This window comes from Microcebus murinus, chromosome 22, assembly GCF_040939455.1.
Source record: "Microcebus murinus isolate Inina chromosome 22, M.murinus_Inina_mat1.0, whole genome shotgun sequence".
Lineage (NCBI taxonomy): Eukaryota > Metazoa > Chordata > Mammalia > Primates > Cheirogaleidae > Microcebus > Microcebus murinus.
The window spans coordinates 20,067,139-20,088,059 of NC_134125.1; the positions used below are offsets into that span (position 1 = coordinate 20,067,139).

At 49.2% G+C, this 20,921-nt stretch overlaps 2 protein-coding genes across 3 annotated transcripts in view; one reads left to right on the top strand and one right to left on the bottom strand.

Annotated features, from left to right (window-relative positions):
• Positions 1–199: 199 nt before the first annotated feature.
• Positions 200–11,039, bottom strand: C22H22orf31 (chromosome 22 C22orf31 homolog). The gene is given in 6 exon segments (XM_075996817.1): positions 200–640; positions 1,562–2,011; positions 8,752–8,854; positions 9,760–9,899; positions 10,689–10,873; positions 11,033–11,039. Coding segments are annotated over 6 exon segments (1,326 nt in total).
• The window catches only part of KREMEN1 (kringle containing transmembrane protein 1), a 64,118-nt gene continuing 54,143 nt past the window's right edge, over positions 10,947–20,921 (top strand). For both annotated transcript variants that reach the window (XM_075996666.1, XM_020283159.2), the window contains exon 1: positions 10,947–11,134. In XM_075996666.1, the coding sequence (XP_075852781.1) occupies positions 11,038–11,134 (97 nt within the window). In that variant the 5' untranslated portion in view covers positions 10,947–11,037. The remainder of the gene's footprint in view (positions 11,135–20,921) is intronic.

Below are 20,921 nucleotides of genomic sequence, written 5' to 3' on the forward strand. Positions count from 1 at the left end.
CATCTAGCCCTTGAAATTTTTCTAATCATGAGTGACAGAGGCTCTCAGTCTTAAGTGAATCCAGCACCCATTTGTCTTGCTCCCCAAGAGGGTAGTCATTAATTGTAAAGCACTCTTGAGATTACGTGGAAAGTGCAAAAGAGGTGTTTATTTTTCAGACCTCTAGCAGAGAATATCCAAATCCCATGAGTGCCTGTTCCTATTGTTCACTTTTTAACTTGGGCCGTTTCTTAAGCACAGGCTGCTCTTGGGCGTCTAGACGCCTCCTGCCTGGGAACGGGTCCCTCTGCACAGGTTCGCAGGTGGCAGCCTGACCGCACAGAGCCTCCCAGAGCTTCTGCTTGATGGTCTTGCCCAACTCCAGGCTGTACCTCTTGGGGGTTCCCCAGGGGTTCCGCAGCATGGGCTCCACCGCGGCGCGGTACAGAGCCCGGTACACTTCCGTGGGGAGGCCGTGGATGGTTAGTGTGTCCTCCGCCAACTGCTGTCTCTTTCGGGCTTCAGGAAGCAACACTTGGCCCTTCCAGGCTGCTGTCCCGCTGTCCCAGGGTAGCACTTGGGTGGCGGCCACATGTTCAGCATATCTGTCCTCAAGATCTTGGCGGACTGTTAGTTTTTTCTCCTTTGAACTTTCTTTGCTCTAGCCAGGAAGAAAGCAGAGAAGTCAAAGCTAAAACTTGAGAAGGGAGCTCAGAATAATTATCTGGGATTTGTGTCCCAGAGTCTTGGTTACAGCAACAACCAACATTTGTCTAGCATGTTCTAGCTTATGGAATTCCTTTATGTGTACCACTGCGTGCGTTCCCCATAACCCTGTAAGGTCAGCAGGAGACGGCTTTAAAGGCAAGGAAATTGGAATGGGTTTGCCCAAGGCCACACAGCTGGAAGGTTCATAACCGCAGCTATCATCTATTGAATGCCACCCAGGATCCTAATTATTTACTGTGTGCCAGGCTCCGCTCAAAAGCCCTTTGCATGTATTAACTCATTTAATCTTCATGAATCCCTATGAGGGAAGGGCCATTATCCTCCATTTTATATGATAATATCAAGGCACAAAGAAATGAAGCCCATGGTCGTCCTCAATTATAGTCAGAGTTGGGTTTCGAACCCTGACAGCCTAGCTCCAGGGCATACTGAACTCTGCTGGCTGCCATGGAGTGACAGCTGGGCTCAGGCTTCTGAAAGCCAAGTTCTCCACATGGAAGTTCACAGCCACAGCTACAGGGGACCTCTGGCCTGGGTACGTGCACCAGCGCACACTGCCCGCATCCTCGCTGCCTTTCTCGCCATTATTTTGCCTTCACAGCAAGGTCCTCTTGTCTGTGTGTATGAAAGTCACCTCCTCCTCCTATAGAACTGAGCAGAGTATAAAGCAATCAAGAGCATGACCCCAGGTCTGTGCTGTCTCTCCTCCACCATGCTGCACCCACCCCCCCATCCTGTCTTCAATTTCAGGATTTCCTTCACTTGGCATACACCTCCTAAGCCTTAAGTGTTCTCTAGCTTTCCCCTTCCCTCCGCTCCCATCGCATTTTCTCCACCACCTGTCATCATCTACCTCTCTGATGTCGCCTGCAGGCCACCTGTGCCCAGGTGAGGCTGGCAGCTATCCCTCCGGCCGCTTGCTCTTGGAACTGATGGAGCCTCTTATGCTGGCCCGCTGGGTGGCTTTCCTTGCCGAATCGTCCTTGGGCTTTAATCTCTTCGAGAGTTTTGCTTCTCCAAACTTGCATGGTACTGGGCAGCACTTACCCTTCAGTTGCCGCCTGAGCACAAGCTTAACCAGGGAGAAGGGACTGGCTACGAATGGGTTCTTTACAACCTCCCAGGAAGAGGTGGTACCTGGCGCCGGGGCACTGATGCTCTGCTCTGCGCACGTTCTGGCCACTCAGCTGTTGGTGAGAGCTGGTGCGTCCACATAGCAGACCTGAAGCCTGGTGTTTAGCAAGATGGACTGTCGGAGTCCATACATGGGGATACCGGGGTCTCGTCTCACGTAGATTGGATGCTAGAATTATAAGGGGGTGGGGGCGAGTAATTAACAAAGACAAGTTTTCAAGTAGAGACTAGAAGGTCTACTTTGAAAGCAAAGTATTAGCATCTTTTTATAGACCATTCCACAAAGTTCTTAGAAATCATGCTATATGCCTCTTGCGTGCTTTCTCCTGCTCACCAAAGCCTTTTGTTCCAAACAGGGAAGAGATAGTAACTTCACAAGGTCATGGTGATATTCAGGCTCTCAAAGAACATAGCTTGTTGAGGCAGAAAGTTACAAGGACTAGAAGATAATTCCTGTCTGCTGGAAATGAGAGGCATAAGGAATGGGAGACAAGGTCACTTAAAGACTTCTCTATGAGCTGTAGACATTCCTCAACCATGCTGCAAATGGAAGTGACAGCAGGTAAGTTCTACCAAACCCTAAATACACTCTCTAGCCGGACTGTCATGGTCAAGAATCGCTGCAACACAGGGAAATAAATGTACTCTGGGGTCCATAAAGGCAGAAGCACAATGTAAATGATGCTGGCCTCCATTTCCTGGGACCAGCCAAGAGCAAGAGAACAACTTGGCTAGATTAGAATCACATATTTAAAAAGACCTGACTTTGTAAAAAATGTCATCCATAAAAAAATAAAATCACCTTACCATATTTCAGTTGCCTTAAATTTTATTTTAGCTAGCTTAGTAGGGGGAAGGTATGTATTTTCTTTTTCCTTTTTCTCTTTTGTTGTTTTTTGTTTGTTTGTTTGTTTTGGTTTTGGTTTAGTATTTCTAGTCACAGACTTTCTCTGCCTCAGTCATGCATTGGCAAATTGCAGTGGGTTTGAGTTTTGGCTCACTTACAGGCAATTTTGAGCCATTATCTCTAGTATTTGTGATGTCACTTTGGTTTGTGATGTGAGTGTGGCTGGGTGTTACATCATCACATTTTATAGTTAAATTATGTTGGAAGAAGTCCTATTTTGTTTTCGCTTACAGTTTCAGAAACTTGTTAAGCCCTCATTTCCACCCAAAATGGCTTGATGTATTTCGAAGTTCCTAATATTCTTAAGAAGCACGCTTTGCACAAACTGTAGTCAAACATGCAGACCAGCTTTGTAGGTGCAGGCAGGGAGATGCATCCCCAGGTGTGCAAAAGTGCTCTCCTTCGTGCACATAAAGAAGGTGCTTTTGACTGGCTAAAAAAAAAAATAAATAAATAAATTAAAAAAAAAAAAAAAAAAGGTGCTATTAAATTCTCAGGATAGTGGCACTGCCAAGGTTAGGGGCCAGAAACAAAAGAACACGTTCCTGCAGCCCAGGCACCTCTCCCTGTGTGTCTCTCTCTGGGGGAGACTACATGTTTTCTGGAATGCGGTTTTATTTGACATCCCATGGCAAATGCAGTAATTAGAGCTGTTAGCAGTGTCAAGGGCTTGAAACAAGAACAAAGAAGCCTCTTCCTGGAAACTCTTGGGCAATGCCCCTCCAATCCTTATCAGGTACTGGTCCTGCTGGTGGTTCAGATTTTTCATATGCAAAATGCCAAAGGAGGCTCCCTCCCGAGGGGGAGGAGAGTGAAATGATGGAAAAACAGAGTACGAGTCTGGCAGAGGCTCCTGGAATCCAATGTGTTCCCTGTTTGAATTTTGAAGTGTTGTCCCTGGAGTGAATCAAAGCCTGCAGGCAGACGGCACCGCAGGCCTGGTGGAACCACCTCCAGGCCACAGCATTTGGACCCACAGACACTTGGAAGGACAATGGTGTCCATTCAGCCATGAGCCCTGGCCTCACCTCCCAAGAGGTGGGTCAGTTTTAGAGCAGGGCCTTGGAAAGGGTTTGTCTTTGGGAAGGTTTTGCGAATGTCTGGAGACTGGGCAGGCTGGTGAATCTTGGAGAGGTGACACCAGGCTTCTGGGCTACCAAACATCACCATCTGCCTTCACTCTGCAGATCAGGGACAGAAGAGAAATGCTGGGCGAAGAAGGCATTGTAGGAGTAGCTCTTCTGTTTCTCTTCTCTCCTTTGCCATCTTGAGTTTGGCTTTCCCAAACCTCCTCTTCTCAGACATTTATCCATTCTATTTACTGTCCCAGTTCTTTTACTCAGTGACTAAGTGACATAGCTCTGACTCCAAGGAGCACTGTGAATCTCCTTCTAGCACAGAGCTGTTCATGTGGTTGGCACCTGACACATACTCTTTAAATTCGAGCAAATTCTGCCTCTCTCCCTTCAGTGCATCTCATTTAGTTGACTGTGCCCCAATGGGTAATCCTCTCCTTCCTTAAAACAGACCCAGGGTATGTTGGCCTATACTGTTTCTCCTAGGTCAATAAAAGTAGTATTTACTGGATGCTTTTGAAGGCCAGGCAAGGTTCTAGGCATTTTACAAGCATCCTGTCATGAAATGCTACCAAGAGTCCCATCAGTTTGAGCATTGTTCTCTATCTTACAGATAAAGAAACTGAAACACAAATTGTTCAAGAACTGTGCCCCAGATCCCACAGCTAGTAACCAACAAAGGCTGGACTCAACCAGAGTCTACACCACCCTTGTTGTCAACCACTCATAGTTATCACTGCGACACTTTGCCTCTTATCTGGTTGGCCCATCCACACACCATCCTAGGCCTGGCTCTAGTCCTGTCTTTGTCATGAGACTTTCTCTAGGCTCGGGAGTTGGCATTCCAGATCCATCTCTCAACAGGCAAGTGAATTCACATCTCTGGGCCTTAATTTTCTCATCTGTGAAATGGGGACAGTAACAGTGCCTACCCAGGGATTATTGTGAGGATCAATGGGACAGTGTGTCTGCAGCACTTGGCACAGGTTCTGGTGCGTAGTAAGCCCTCGATGAATAACATTCTCATTGACATTCTTCATGTCATGGCCCATTCCCTCGTCTGACCTTTCTCGAGCCCCTGTTGCTCATGGTCTGAGTAACATAACTCAACACTTGATAGGATCTTTTTGTGTTTCAGGGCCTGCATGTGCACCCATCTGGTTTATGAGCCCAAGCACTGAGTCTCTGGAAGGGGTAGGATGTTTCTGATCAGAATTGGACATCATAGCATCTCTTTTCTTTTTTTTTTTTTTTTTTTAAGGCTGGTCAAGTGGAGCAGTGGGAGTGGAGAAGGAACAAAGGAATCTGTAACTGGTTGTGATCAATTAGTTGTAAACACCACTGCACTCGGACCAACCCATAGCATCTCTTTTCACATGATCCGTCTTCATTAAATATTTGTCAGATTCACTGGCCTCACAGAAGTGTATGTACAGGAGCCACCTTTACACCCCTGGTTCTTTAGAGTTGTTCAGAATATGCTACGCTTCATGGGACAGAAATGGAAGTGAGCACCTGAGGATATAAGGAAAGTGTCTAGTCTTTAACAGAGATTGTTCCATCAAAAGGTCTTGAGAATTACACAGCCAAGATGGAAAGACTATTTGGTCCAGGGTCCTGAAACCAAGACAAGAGTCTCCATCACTGGTGACTTGATCCAGAGAACTCAGGGTTAAGGCAGGAGAGCTTCCGTGGTGTTAAAAGACCTGTTCCTTAGTTTGCTTCTCCCATGGAGCTTTCTTATTCTGCTGAACTCAGTCTAAATAATCTTCCTTTTCCACCCAACATTTGGAGCAGTGCTTCCTGACATATCTAAACCACCGCTTCTATTTGGAAACACATCTGCCCTTCTTTGATGCTTAGCCAAGCTTTCGTCGTCGTATTTTTAGCTCCTCTAATCTTTCTTCTCTCTTTTTTTCCTTTCCTTTCCTACTACCTTTCTTCTCTTCAGTTTCTCTTAGCTCTTATTCTTCCTGGAGGATCAGCTAATAAAGAAGAAATGGAGCCAATTATATTCATTCTTGTTTTTACCCCCTTTATGGCCCCCCCCCCAAAATTCTAGTGGAATTTAGTTGTTTCGAATTTCCTCAGATGTTTTTATTTTAACACCCAAGCCATAAACTTCCACACCCATGTGGGAACATAGCTGAGGTTTCTGATGCAGAAGAAGAGAATAACTTTGGATGAGAGAGAATTTGAGAAGATTCCTAAATGATGATGCAAACGCTGAGGACCAATGATTTAGACCACATGTGCTGAATACGCACCAATCACGGGCCAAGTGTGTGAACTCATGGTGTCCTGTCTGCCTTCCCACCAATTCACACCTCGTTCTGCAGCTACTCGGGAGGCTGAGGCAGGAGGATCCCTTGAGCCCAGGAGATTGAGGTTGCTGTGAGCTAGGCTGATGCCACAGCACTCACTCTAACCTGGGCAACAAAGCAAGGAGACTCTGTCCCCCCCAAAAAATTTTCCATCGCTGATTTGTCTGAGCCAGAATCCTGTGAGACAGGATCAATAATGATACTGTGGTGAGCCTGGCCTGATGCTAAAAGTAAATCAAGAATACAGATCCTGTCTTTATTTAAAATGTTGATATTTTGTTCATCATGGATGTTTTTGCACTCCTTTAGATTTTTTTTTTTTTTTTTTGAGACAGAGTCCCACTTTGTTGTCCAGGCTAGGGTGCCATGGCGTCAGCCTAGCTCACTGCAACCTCAAACTCCTGGGCTCAAGCAATCCTACTGCCTCAGCCTCCCGAGTAGCTGGGACTACAGGCATGTGCCACCACGTCTGGTTAATTTTTTCTATATATATTAGTTGTCCAATTAATTTCTTTCTATGTATAGTAGAGACGGGGTCTCACTCTTGCTCAGGCTGGTTTTGAACTCCTGACCTCGAGTGATCCGCCCGCCTCGGCCTCCCAGAGTGCTAGGATTATAGGCGTGAGCCACCAAGCCCGGCCTAGATTTTTAAAAAATATTCCATTAAGGCCAGGCACAGTGGCTCACACCTGTAATCCTAACACTTTGGGAGGCTGAGGCAGGAGGATTTCTTGAGGCCAGGAGGTTGACACCAGCCTGAGCAAGAGCAAGATTCCGTTTCTACCAAAAAAAAAAAATAGAAAAATTAGCCCAGCATGGTGGCATGCACCTTTAGTTCCACCTAGCTACTCGGGAGGCTGAGGCAGGAGGATCACTTGAGGCCAGGAGTTTGAGGTTGCTGTGAGCTATGATAACAGCACTATACTCTAGCCTGGGAGACAGAGCAAGACCCTCAAAAACAAAAATGAAACAAACCCAAAACAAAAAAAAGTATTGCATTGAAATGCTATTTATTAAATATACTTATTAAATGTATAAAATATGTATAAATAATATTTATCTTGATTACCGAGTTTTTTATTGTTTTTTTTTTTAAGTTCCCTTAAATTCTGTGTCTGAGGCAAATATCTAACTTGCCCTAATCCTAACCCTGGACCACTCAGTAAGCATTTGATGACAAAACCCTACAAAGATAAGGAGGTGCCAGGTGTGGTGACACACACGTGTAGTCCCAGCTACTCAGAAGGCTGAGGTAGGAGGATCTCTTGAGCCCAGGAGTTGGAGGCTGCAGTGAGCTATGATTGGGCCACTCCAGCCTGGGCAACATAGCAAGACTCCATCTTTAAAAAAAAAAAAAATGTTTTTGTTTTTTTTTAAATAAAAGATAAGGAGGGAAAGCCGGGCGCGGTGGCTCACGCCTGTAATCCTAGCACTCTGGGAGGCTGAGGCGGCCGGATTGCTCGAGGTCAGGAGTTCGAAACCAGCCTGAGCAAGAGCAAGACCCCGTCTCTACTATAAATAGAAATTAATTGGCCAACTAATATATATATATAAAAATTAGCCGGGCATGGTGGCGCATGCCTGTAGTCCCAGTTACTCGGGAGGCTGAGGCAGTAGGATCACTTAAGCCCAGGAGATTGAGGTTGCTGTGAGCTAGGCTGATGCCACGGCACTCACTCTAGCCTGGGCAACAAGCGAGACTCTGTCTCAAAAAAAAAAAAAAAAGGAGGGAATGTAGCAGAGTGCCTGGAGTCCCACCATCTGGGTCCAGCTCCATGACTATGTGACTTTTGGGTAAGTCATTTAAATCTCTGTGTTCTGTAGGGCAGAGGTAAGGGCACCAGCAGCATCCTGTGAAATGTGGCCATAGACACCCTGCACAGCCTTAGTACAGTCCTCACTAAATGTCTGCCTCTGCTGTCACCATGCTCAGGCTCCCTCCTCCAGGGCTCTCTCCACGACATGACTGCTGCCCTTTGAGCAGAAATCATCCCAATTGGAGTTTCAAAGACACTAGAATGACCCCAACTCCACCAGTTCAGGTCCTCCAGCTTCTTGGCGGATCCTGCTGCCCTTGGAGGAAGAAAAGGGCCCAACTGCGGAGCACAAGCAGGCAAGCAGACAGGCAGACACTAACCCCTTCCTGGAGGCCCAGGGGCTGCGTGCAGTGTCCTCACTCTTTCCATGAAATGAAGCTGTTAAACGGCTCAGGCATGTAAAGCATGGAAATGAATCTCTCAGGCCACTCCCGCTGGAGGCCAGGACCACATAACTGAGCAAAAGACCTTGAGCTGTTAAGCGCGGGTGACCCAGACACACTGGGCTGTATTTTTAGCCTCTTGTGCACTGTTTCCATCACCTGTGCTGGGGCTTTAAGCCGGAAAAGAGAAGGTGGGGGTGGGGAAGGCGGGAGGGGTGCTTCTCCCAGCATCCTGTTTAAAACAGCCCGCAAACCATTCTGTCAACATCATTTTCTCATCTTTGGTACTTTGTGGTCTCTAGCACTTGCACTTTCTCAGGTTGGTTGACGAGACTGTAAGCTCCGGGAGGAAGATCTGGTCTCGGTGGCCGCTGTGTCACCAGCACGTGGCGTGTTCCTCACTGAATGCCTGTTGAAGGAAAGCAGCTCTGCCTTCACTGAGCGTTTGCCTCGCGCAGGTGGTTTCGCCTGCATCTTGTTTCCTTCTCTTCCGAGGCCATCCTGCCTGAGAGGGGGCAAAAGTCAGGGACAAAGGTGTTACCGAAAGCTTGGCACTTACGGTGGAGGCCGAATCAGAAGAATGAGGACACGTGGTTTGAGGAGGAGGAAAGAGAGGTTTGTTAATGTGTTGGCAAAGGAGGAGGATGGAGACTACTGTCTAAAAAGGTCATCCTCTTAATAATAAGCAGAAATACAGAGCTTTTAAAGGGTGGGTTCCCGGCTTCAGGCAGTTGTTCAACTACAGGCGATGATTTTAATCCTCCCATCTCTGTCCCATCTCTGCTGAAGACAATCCTGTGACCTCCACCCAGGACCTCCACAGCTCAGGCCATCTTGTGTAGCACAAAGGACAAAAGACGTTCCCTTGCCCTTCCCCACTGTTGCCCTCAGGCTGGGATGTAGGTCCTAGGTCTCCAAAAGGAGTGGGGGATGTTTTAAAGAGACATAGATCATTTTTGTCGTTTTCCCAGGTCATTTCCTCTGTTACAAAGGGTTCTCAGATCCTGCTGGAGAAGGTGCGGAAGGGGCCACAATTGTGGAAAATAGTCACCTGGTGGGATGTGGAGGCTGTGTCCCCAGGGACCAGGCATGGCTGGGAGGGGGGTGTCCGTATGCTCCATTAAGGAGCCCAGAGGATTTCTGAACTCGGGAATGACACCGTGAAAACAATGACCGACATGATTCTTCTTGCCACAGCGCTGGGTCGTGTGGGTGGAGAGGGACAGAGACCGAGAGGCTTCGTGGGAGGTAGCTACGCCCTTAGGGCCCGGCTCTGGGAGCAGCCCTGGGTGGGGAATGGCATTTGGGGGAACGCGGGCTCTGGGAGTGCGGAGGGGGCGGCTCCCGGGCGGCAAGGGGGTGCAGGGACGGTGTACCCAAGGCAGGCCGGGGAGCCCGCGGGGCCGGTACCGCCCAGCCCCGCTCTGGGTGCAGCGAGTCGGCGCGAGGGCAGGTGTTCCCGCCGCCACGGGAACATTGCAAGCCCGGACCAGGGACTTGAAAGCTGCGGCGCGCCGCCCAGACCTGCCCCGCCGGGCGTCGCCGCGGCGCTTTAGGCGGGAGCCACAGGAAAATCCCCTCTGCCTGGGGGGCGCGGGGGAGGAGGGAGGCCCACTGCCGACCCCGCCTGCGGCCCGAGAAGACCTTGGAGGGGCAAAGGGCCTGCTACGCGGGGCCGAGAGCTTTAGCAGGCCACGCGTTCTCTATTCCCAGCGTCCCAGTCTGCAAGATAGCAGCGCTGTCCAACCCGCCTCTGCACTCCGTGGGGGGCGCTTTACTTGCACCCCACTATCTCATCTACTCCTGAGAGGCCTTTTATTACTCCTATTCTGGGACGGCTGCGGCTCAGACCAATCAGGAAACTTGCCCTGGTTGACACAGGACGCGTGATCGGATTCGGAACCGGGGCTCGGTTGGCTGCCTCGTGTGTGGCTGCGAGACGTGGGGTGAGAAAGGAACTCAACGTCTGTCGTACGTGCGTAAAAGTTTCCATGCATTATCTTACTTAGTACAACCGCTTTGGGGAGTAGTTGCTATCATCATCCCCATTTAACAGATAAGGAAATTGAGGTAAGAGCTATTTTTCCTTTAAATCTGCCCAAGGTGACCGAGTGGGATGTGAATCCGGACTGGCTGGCTTCAAAGCCCTTGTTTGATCCTCTACGTTGAGCAAGCAGGGAGGAAGGGTTTGCAAACTGCTGTTCTGATGGTCGCCGCTGTGGCTGAGCCCGCGCGTGGGTCACGACCCGAGCAGGGGTCACTGGGCGCCCCGCCCGCTTCAGCCCGGCCAAACCTCCGCGTGGGGACTCGGAGGACGGGCCCTGGGCCCCGCCCCTTACCTGCTGCCCCCTCCCCTGGATCAGACTAATGGGGCGCCCCGCCGGATGGCCCAGGGGAGGGAGCTGGGCGGGGCCTGGGGCGTGAGTGGCAGGCGCGGGGCGGGGCGGGGCGTGCGTGCGCAGTCGGCTCCGCCCCGGGGCCTCGCGGCGGAGTCGGGCGGGCGGGCCGCGGGGCGGCGGCGGCGCTGGGGAGGGCGGGGAGGGCGGGGCGGGGCGGGCCGGGGCGGGGCGGCGGGCGGCCGGGGCGGGGCCACGCTCGGCCCCGCGTCCCGCTCCCATGGCCGCCCCCGGCTCCCCGCGCTGCCCCCTCTCCCCCGGGCCGCGCCCCGGGGCCCCGCACTGACGGCCCATGGCGCCGCCCGCCGCCCGCCTCGCCCTGCTCTCCGCCGCCGCGCTCACGCTGGCCGCCCGGCCCGCGCCCGGCCCCGGCCTCGGCCCCGGACCCGGTGAGTGAGCGACCCCCGCGCCCGCCCTGCGCGGAGCCGGCCCGGGGCCCACTCCCGCCCGCCGCGGCCCCTCTCGGTCGCCCGGCCCCCGGCCCGGCTGCTGTCCCCCAGCGTGAGGACCCGGTTCTCCTCCGCGACCCCCCTCAGGCAGGAACGCTCTCCGCCTCGGTACCTCCCGGGACCCCTTCGCCAAGCCCCTCGGCGACGCCCCCTGGGCTGGGACGCCTCCTGTCTCAGAGCTCGGGCGGGACCCACCGCCCTAGTCTCCCAGCGACTCCCCGGGCCGGGACGCCCCCTGCTCCCCAGTCCCTCCTGGGGCCCCGTCCCCAAGTCTCCCAGGGAATCCCCTAGGCCGGGACGCCCCCTGCTCCCCAGTCCCTCCTGGGGTCCCGTCCCCAAGTCTCCCAGCGACTCCCCGGGCCGGGACGCCCCCTGCTCCCCAATCCCTCCTGAGGTCCCATCCCCAAGTCTCCCAGCGACTCCCCTGGGCCAGGACGCCCCCTGCTCCCCAGTCCCTCCTGAAGTCCCGTCCCCAAGTCTCCCAGCGACTCCCCTGGGCCAGGACGCCGCCTGCTCCCCAGTCCCTCCTGGGGTCCCATCCCCAAGTCTCCCAGCGACTCCCCCAGGCCGAGACGCCCCCTGCTCCCCAGTCCCTCCTGGGGTCCCATCCCCAAGTCTCCCAGCGACTCCCCCGGGCCGGGACGCCCCCTGCTCCCCAGTCCCTCCTGGGGTCCCATCCCCTAGTCTCCCAGCGACTCCCCCGGGCCGGGACGCCCCCTGCTCCCCAGTCCCTCCTGGGGTCCCATCCCCAAGTCTCCCAGCGACTCCCCCGGGCCGGGACGCCCCCTGCTCCTCAATCCCTCCTGAGGTCCCGTCCCCAAGTCTCCCAGCGACTCCCCCGGGCCGGGACGCCCCCTGCTCCCCAGTCCCTCCTGGGGTCCCATCCCCAAGTCTCCCAGCGACTGCCCCGGGCCGGGACGCCCCCTGCTCCCCAGTCCCTCCTGGGGTCCCGTCCCCAAGTCTCCCAGCGACTCCCCCGGGCCGGGACGCCCCCTGCTCCCCATTCCCTCCTGGGTTCCCGTCCCCAAGTCTCTCAGCGACGCACCTCGGGCCAGGACGGCTCCCTTGCCTCAAGACGCTGCACCCTCTCCCCAAGACCCTCAGTGACACCCCTCCCCCGGACCAGAATCCCCTCCTTGAACCTTACTGCAACGCCCCAGCGTCCCCTAACCCTTTCCTCCCGCCTTCGCCGGTGGATCCCCGCGCCTCTCGGCAGGAGCCGGCGCTCGGCCCTTCTGCCGAGTCCAGGCTGCGCCCACTTGGCCCACACTAACTTGTGAGAGGAGCCGGATTGACTTGCCTGACCTGATACGGGCAGGTCAGGGGCCTGGGACGACCCGCTGTACCCTCCCGGGACTCCTAGTCCCTACCCACTGGGCAGCTTTGAACTTGCCTGTGACTTAAGTGATAGCCCAGCAGGGGGAGAGGAAGAAAGGAAGGAGTGATGGGGAAGCTTCTCCCCTACAGAGCTTAGGGTGCTCAACGCCGAGCCCCATGTCCTGGGCAACCCCACACTTTAAACAGGTCACCCGCTCTCCACCACACCAAGGCCAGATCTTCCCGAGGTGGGGCCCTGGACCAGGATGAAAGTTTAGAATTTGCTTAGCGTCCACACACACCCTTCCTTGTAGCAGAATCCTTTCCAAGTTGAAGAGCCGGCAAGAGGGCGTTGCCTGGCCAGTTACGTTTCTCTGCAGGTTGTTTGGGTGTTGAGCATCCGATGTTTGTGCAAGGGCTGGGAAGAGTTCATTACCATTCTGCCCAAGTAGGAAAACCAGCTTCTGGGTTCTCCACCCAGAGTCACAGACTGTGATGTTGGAAAGACAGGATTCTGCTCGTGAAAGAAACTCAGCATTGCTTTGTTAACTTACCAGCTTGGATTAGTGAAAAGGCTAGGACTTGGTGTTATCACTTACCGTGTGACTTTTGGGCCATGCCTTCAGCTTCTGGCCTCAGTTTCCTCATCTGCAAGGTGGGGGGAGGTAATGATAATTCCCTTGCAGGGTGTTGTGAAAATTAAATGATATACTGTAGGTAACACACCTACATATAGAAGGCAGTCAATAAACACTTTAATAATACTTTTTATAGGGCTTCACAGTTCATCAAGTGCTAGACACCTCATTTACCCTGGGGATGCTATGAGCTTTCTGTCTGATTGATTCCTGTAAAAGGCAAAACTTGGCTTTAGATCAGTAGAATGGGGGTCTCCTAGTGCTGTAAACCCAAGGCCCGCTAAGTGGTTTCTGAGTGATCTCCACCTTCTGTAGGACTTCTACAGTTTCATCACTTCTACTTTTGTGAGGAGTAAGGGAGGGACATTCCGAGAGCCAAGATATGTCAACATAACTGTAACTTAGTAACCCCTTAGCTCCACTTTGCCATCTGTGTGGTCAGGATTTAATGTCCTGTGAGAGAGGTATGGGTGGAAATGGACTGGTTCCCCTTCTGGAAAGGGCAGAGTAGCTGCTCTGAAAAGCGTCAAGTGAGCCAACTCTGTGCTTACGCTTGTTGGAAGGTGGTGTGTTCTCCCAGGGACCTTTGCTTTGCTAGGGTCAAGTGCACACAGATAGTTGAATCCCAAATCTTAGTGTGCTTTCATTTAGGAGTCTGGGGTAGGGGGAAATAACCATTGTGAAATGATTTGTGATAAGTGGCCCAAGTTCCCAATTCAGTGAATCCTGCCAGCTTGGTTTGCTACTGTCCTGGTACATTGGTGCTTCTGTGACTTTTCCTCTCTGGTTTCAGAAGCAGTTTTAGGGAGAATACCACATGGTCTTCAGTATTGCATCGTGTCTAGAGCCTACCCACTAGTTTTTAAATCCTTCCCAATAAAAAAAAAACATGCTTTACTCTGAGGATTTTATATTTTTTGATACTGTAATTTTCTCTAAAATTTTGTGGATGGAAAAAATTATTTCAATACTTATATTCTGCACAATTTTGTAATATTTAAATTACTGGTGGTTTGCATTTTTGAATGCTGACTGTATGAAAACAGTTAGCTCATTCCCCATCAATGCTACTTCTAATTACAGTGTGTAGCCAACCCCAAATGATCTCCCTTTTCTTCATTCTTCCTTTAAGATTCTTTCCTTTCCTTCACAGCTGATAGAAAGGAAGATAGAGGTTAATTGTGGAATCTAGACTTTCCTCTCCAGGAGGAAGGCAGCCTGGGCCATGAGGCTGATGGGTTCTCCCGAGTGGGCCCCCCTCTGGCATTTACTGACCTGGGGGGAAGAGACAAGAGGTAGGAGCAGAAGAGGAGGCTGAGTGGACTTTGCTAATTGGGTTTTCCACCTAAGGCAAACTGCATTACATTTGGGGGCTGTTAGGTGTGCATCAACAGAGCTTCTCCGCTCAGCTGAAGTAGCCTTTTATAAGTTTATGAATTGATGCTCATTCTCCTGTAACTCCTCAGCTGGAATTTGTCCCACTAGCCAATAGTATGTCTTGCCATAAAAACCCATGAGTTCAGTTAACAGCAAGAGCTTCATAGTCTCTACAGGCTTGCCCCTTTTGGGGACTTCATTAATGGCAATAGAGTTACCCGTAAGCAACATGGGAGCTGAGGTAGTGAAGGAAAAAGCATGAGTAACAGTTACTTATGTGTTCTGAGTATTTTAAGAAACACCATTTTGACCTCGTATCAAAGAACTCTGATCCTTTTGTGAAATTTTGTTTTGGTCCCTAGACAAACCATTTAAATCTTTGAGGTATGCAGTGAGCCCTCTTATAAGATCTTAAAGCAAGAAGGTCCCTCATTTAGGCTCACTATTAATAAACAGCAAATTGGTATACTCAGTATAGATATTGATATGCTCATGGTTTAGCATAGCTGGACCAAAAGCAATAAACGATTAAGAGAAAATACATTGCTTGAAATAGCTTCACTATATATAGATTAGGGATTTGGGAGTCATATACCATCTCCAGTTTAGAATTTTTGAGGCTGGAATGCCACCTGAGGCTGTAGGTCAGGTATGGGCTAACAGTTTTTATAAAGGGCAAGGCAGTAAATAATTTGGCCTTGGTGGGCCAGATACTGTTTTTGTTGAAATTACTCAACTTTGTAGGGCAAAAGCACCCATAGACAAGACATATATATGGCCAGGCGCAGTGGCTCACGCCTGTAATCCTAGCTGTCTGGGAGGCCGAGGCAGGCAGATTGCTCAAGGTCAGGAGTTCGAAACCAGCCTGAGCAAGAGCGAGACCCCATCTCTACTATAAATAGAAAGAAATTAATTGGACAACTAATATATAGAGAAAAAATTAGCCGGGCATGGTGGCACATGCCTGTAGTCCCAGCTACTCGGGAGGCTGAGGCAGGAGGATCGCTTGAACCCAGGAGATTGAGGTTGCTGTGAGCTAGGCTGACGCCACGGTGCTCACTCTAGCCTGGGCAACAAAGCGAGACTCTGTCTCAAAAAAAAAAAAAGGACATATATAGATAGGCATGGCTGTGTTCCAATCAAAGTTTGTAGACACTAAAATTTGGATTTCATGTAATTTTTATGTTACAAAATATTTTCTTTTTAATTTCTTTAAAATTAAAAATTTTAAACCCAGGCAGTGGGCCACATTTGGCCCACAGGTGGTACTTTGCCAGGTCCTTCTCTAGGTCCATGTCTATTGATTTTTTTTGTGTTCACTGGTCTAGAAAAGGTGATAAGGAGGCTAGATTTTGGTGAATGAATGACCATTTTACCATTTACTGTTAACTTCAATAAATATGGGAGAAAGGGTCAAAACAATACATTTTATGTTATGTTTTACCATAATTTTTTAAAAAGATACATATGAGGGAAAGTTCACAAACATACATTTGGATCTTTAATAAGACTTTTTAAAAAATGCTTCAAGGAGAAATTCAGTGTGCACAACATAAAGAAAATAGTGCCTGCCTCAGAACTGGCCTATGGTTTGTTCAATTATGCCTGCAGATGTTGCTTGGAACAAACCGTTGAGGGATCCGTTTCTCAGAGGAAAGCCCAGGCAGCAGGTGGCACCAGCCCTGAGACAGAAAAACAACCAGGAACAAAAAAAAAAAAAAAAAGAAGAAGAAGAAAACAAATTTCTGTCACTTTCCTAAGCAGTTAATTTTTATTTCCATGGTTCTATTGTCATATTTCAAGTAGTTTTTAAAAAACAACAATGTGCTTAGCATGGCTGATTATTTTGTTTTAATTAAAACATTTCTGAAAAAAAAAAACAAAATGAAACATTCAAACATACCAAGCTGATTGTGTTTGTACTGTGGAACAGTTAATGCAAAACACTTGAGAGAGGCCGGAAGTTTGGGTCTGTAGCTTTTGCCTGAGTTTTTGCCTCCTGAATAAGGACAACATAGGAGGAAGGGAACGTGTCACTTAGAAAACTACCAGTATAGGTTTTGAAGCGAGATCAAGCCCCCTGGTGCCACTTGACTGGTCGTTTTCTGGCTGGCTGTGCAGCCTGTGCATAGATGAGGACGACGACTGACAGTCTTTCTCTTCCACATTCAGTTCGACCTTGAGAATCCAACTGGAACCCGGAAGTATTAGTCTAGGAGGAGCAGTCCGAGGTCACTATTTTTCCCTCCTCTTGTCTTCAATGTCTTCCTCCCAAAATGGCAGTACTTCCCCCTCCCCCGCCGCCATCTCAACTTCTGACACATTGTCTGGATTCAGACTGAAGAGGGAAGGAAAGAGGCCACGGTACAAATGTCAGATGGGTGTCTATACACCTCAGTAATAACCACTCGACAGAAACGTGCCTTGTCCTCCTCTAAAGGAATCCCTTCTCCTCCCTCCCCTTTTTTATTCTCTTTCTAGGTAAACACCTCCCTAGCCTGGACTTGTACCAGTTTGAGGAGGAATGAAGTTAGGTGCTAGGGAGTTCCTTGGCAGACAAAAGGATTTTAGGCCACCTCACATGCAGTTGCCTCTCTCCCTCCAAATTATACAACAGGACCCTCTCAGGGCTGCCCCTCTGCTGGGCCCAGCTTCTAGTTTCTCTTGCCACAGATTTAATCCCTGGCCGGTAGCCAAAGCATTAAATTTTTATTGTTCAATTTGCCACAAGGGCGGGGCCCTGCTTCTAGTGGGCTGAGGAGGCTGCAGCCGCTTCCAAACCCGAGTGTCACACCACATTAGCAACTGCAGATCTTGAGGGCTGGATTTCTTTCAGTTTGGTCCAGAGTCTTGGTCAGGACCAGAACAATATACTCACACTCAAAGTTTTAAAGCTAGGAAATAGTAAAAACAGTATAGGCAGCTTTAAAGATGATTCATAGTGGTTGTAGCTATCAGCATGTGTGATTGCACGATTCCTTTCTACCTTCCAAACAAATTTTATTATATGGTTGTGCACATGCCTTAGTGTCCCAAAGCTGGATGAAAACATGGCGGCCGAGTGGTTCTCTTTCAGGGTAGTAGGGATTGTTAACCAATCCCATCGCAGTATGTGAATTACTTGCTGCTGTTCAATCTATAAAAATTCGTCTTCAAAGAAAATTATTGGGCTGGTAAAAATATTTTTAATAATGACCACAGAAGCCATATTTGTTTTTCTTTGATGTTCTTCCGAAGACTCTTCTGGCTCTAATCAGATTGTTCCCACATAAAATACAGTGGAAATCTACAATAATAAAATCCCTATTCCTATGTCTATGGGGAAATAAACAGGATGGGGACTGTCCTTTTAAGGGGCTTTCCCCTTCCCCTTTCAAAGCCTCCATTACTGGTGGGTGTTTTGGCATCAGTTAAGGGCCTTCAATCCTTCCCTCCCTCCATGTTTTGCTCTTTCATTAAAGTGTTTCTGTTGTCTAATTATATCCTTTCAATCAAATTAGAGACTGCAGCATCTGGTGAGGGCCGTAACTGCTGCCATCTGCACCTCGTGCATACAGGCCTTTTCAGCTGAGAATCAACTTCCAAATGGCAGGAAGAGATTTGGAAAAAGTTTAGTTGGAGGGGAGGTTAACTTAAAAGGAACGTCTTCAAAGGCTGGCTGCGACGCCTTGCTTGCTGTGGCGTGTGTACGGCCACGCGGAGCTTCGTTGGCTTGGCTCGCCAGAGATCCTCCAGCGCTTCTGGCAGATGAAGCCTTTCCGATTGTCTTAGCTGAAGTGACCGGGCTTTCCTCTTCCCTGCTATGAGCTTGGAGGGGCCCCGGGTTGAGCTGAGAATGTCTCCCTTGTGAACAATCTTTTGTTATTTGACCACTGGTTAATGGATATGACACTTTCTGTTTATTTGACCATTTCTTCTAACCCAGTGATTTCAACTGGAGGAGATTTTGCCCCCAGGGGACATTTCGCAATACTTAGAGGCATTTTTGGCTGTCACACCCGAGGGGGTGTTACTAGCATCTAGCAGGTAGAGTCCAGGAATAATGCTAAACATCCTCAAATGTACAGGATTGTTCTCACATCAAAGAATTATTGGCCCAGAACGTCAGTAGTGCTGAGGTTGAGAAACCTGTCTTAATTGTATTGTTCTTTGGTCCCTCCTTTCACTGTAGCCTGGGAGCAGGGAACTCTGATCAGTATCTTTTTTCACTCTTAAGAAAGTAGCTTCATTATCCACATCTAAGCTCTTCGAGCATTTCTGGGAACAGTGTTTCAGAAACCTTAATGCAATAATGGGATCCGTGATTCACTATATCTTTCTATCCTCTCTAGAGTAAGATTGCTAGATTAAATGCAGGATGCCCTATTAAATTTGAATTTCAAATAATTTTTTAGTGTTTAAGTCTGTCTCGCAACATTTAGGAATACTTATCTTTAAAAATTATTTGGCATTTATATGAAGTTCAAATTTAAGTGAGCATCCTGTGTTTTTATTTGCTAAATCTGACAGCCCGCCTTGAGATCCATGAAACATTACATGAAACTTTAAACCTTTCACAATCAGAATTAATCTGTTAGCCACCATCTGCCCTTACTCTTATTGCTCTGGATGCTGGAGATGACAGCACTGCTTGTTCTTGCTTTTTTATAAATCAGTGCTACAATGACTTTCCTTCTGCACTAAACTGTCTCCCTGGCCAGAACTTCTGAAACCTGTCTCTCTCTCTCTCTCTTTTTTCTTTTTTGAGACAGAGTCTAGAGTGCCATGGCATCAGCCTAGTTCACAGCAACCTCAAACTCCTGGGCTCAAGCAATCCTCCTGCCTCAGCCTCCCGAGTAGCTGGAACTACAGGCATGCACCACGATGCCTGGCTAATTTTTTTTGTATTTTTATTAGAGACAGGGTTTCATTCTTGCTCAGACTGGTCTTGAACTCCTGACCTCAGCAATCCTCCTGCCTTGGCCTCCCAGAGTGCTAGAATTACAGGTGTGAGCCACTGCGCCTGGCCTGAAACCTATCTCTTGAGTCATATTTTTATGTTGGGACCAACTAACAAGAGCTTATCGAATGCCTACTGCATGCCTAGCATCTCTGACCAGGGCTCATTCCTGCACCAATTCACAGAAGACTAACTTTGTTGCTTCAAGTTTTACTTTGAAAATGTGCCCTTGAGATATATGGTCTATCTGGCAACCAGCTCCCTTCTTAGGAATCTTGTATTGTTTGTCCATACCATATCAACTGAGGGAAGCTGAAAAGCCCAGAGTCTGGCTTCCATGGAGTATTGGCTGCCCTCCAGGACTCTATTATTGGGGAACTTTCTTGCCATCTGACATTAAAAATAGGTGACAGGCAGTACTGACAAAACTTGTCCAGAAGCTGGATTATATCAGTTTATTTGATCTCCTTTTAGTCTGATTGAGAGCTTCAGACAGTATGAAATAGGGTTGCCCAAGTGACAGTGAGGCAAGGTGTAGATTTGAGTCAGGTCTCTCCTGCTAAAAAAGCAACCTCAGAGCCGGGCGCTGTGCCTCACGCCTATAATCCCAGCTCTCTGGGAGGCCGAGGCGGGCGGATTGCTCGAGGTCAGGAGTTCGAAACCAGCCTGAGCAAGAGCAAGACCCCGTCTCTACTATAAAATAGAAAGAAATTAATTGGCCAACTAACATATATATACAAAAAATTAGCCGGGCATGGTGGCGCATGCCTGTAGTCCCAGCTACTTGGGAGGCTGAGGCAGGAGGATTGCTTGAGCCAGGAGTTTGAGGTTGCTGTGAGCTAGGCTGACGCCACGGCACTCACTCTAGCCTGGGCAACAAAGCGAGACTCTGTCTCAAAAAAAAAAGCAACCTCAGAATATAAAAATATATTCATTAGAGAAGGAATTGATTATACTTCCATTACAGGTAGCTTTACCATGGATTTCCTTTAAATAGTGGAGTTCCCTGGTTTAAATAGCAAGTATTTGATTTTCAAATACTTGATTTACATAAATTTTCCTGGCACTTGCCATAGGTTATTGCTAGATGAGTCTTGAGTCTGGCATGGAGGCATACATTGGTGAGGAAACTGGGGCACTCTGAATGTGTCCATGATGGCTTTGCCCCCAGTTCCCCATTCACCTGCTTCCCTCGTTCAGTAAGCATTTGCCAGGCACCTTGTAGGATGCAGAGGTGAGTAAGATGCTCAAACTCACAGGCTATTGGAAGCAGGACCAGGTGCATCTTGAACAATTACAGTTCAGGGCGATCAAGTCCCCTAAGAGCTGTGGCATCAGGCACTGTGTGACTTGTTTCAGTTGGTTCCTGTTGGAGTTAATGCCACCTGTTCTAAACCTTGAGCCTTCAAACAGTTCTCCACCTTTTGTCTTTGTGTTTTCTTTAGAGCTGACTTAA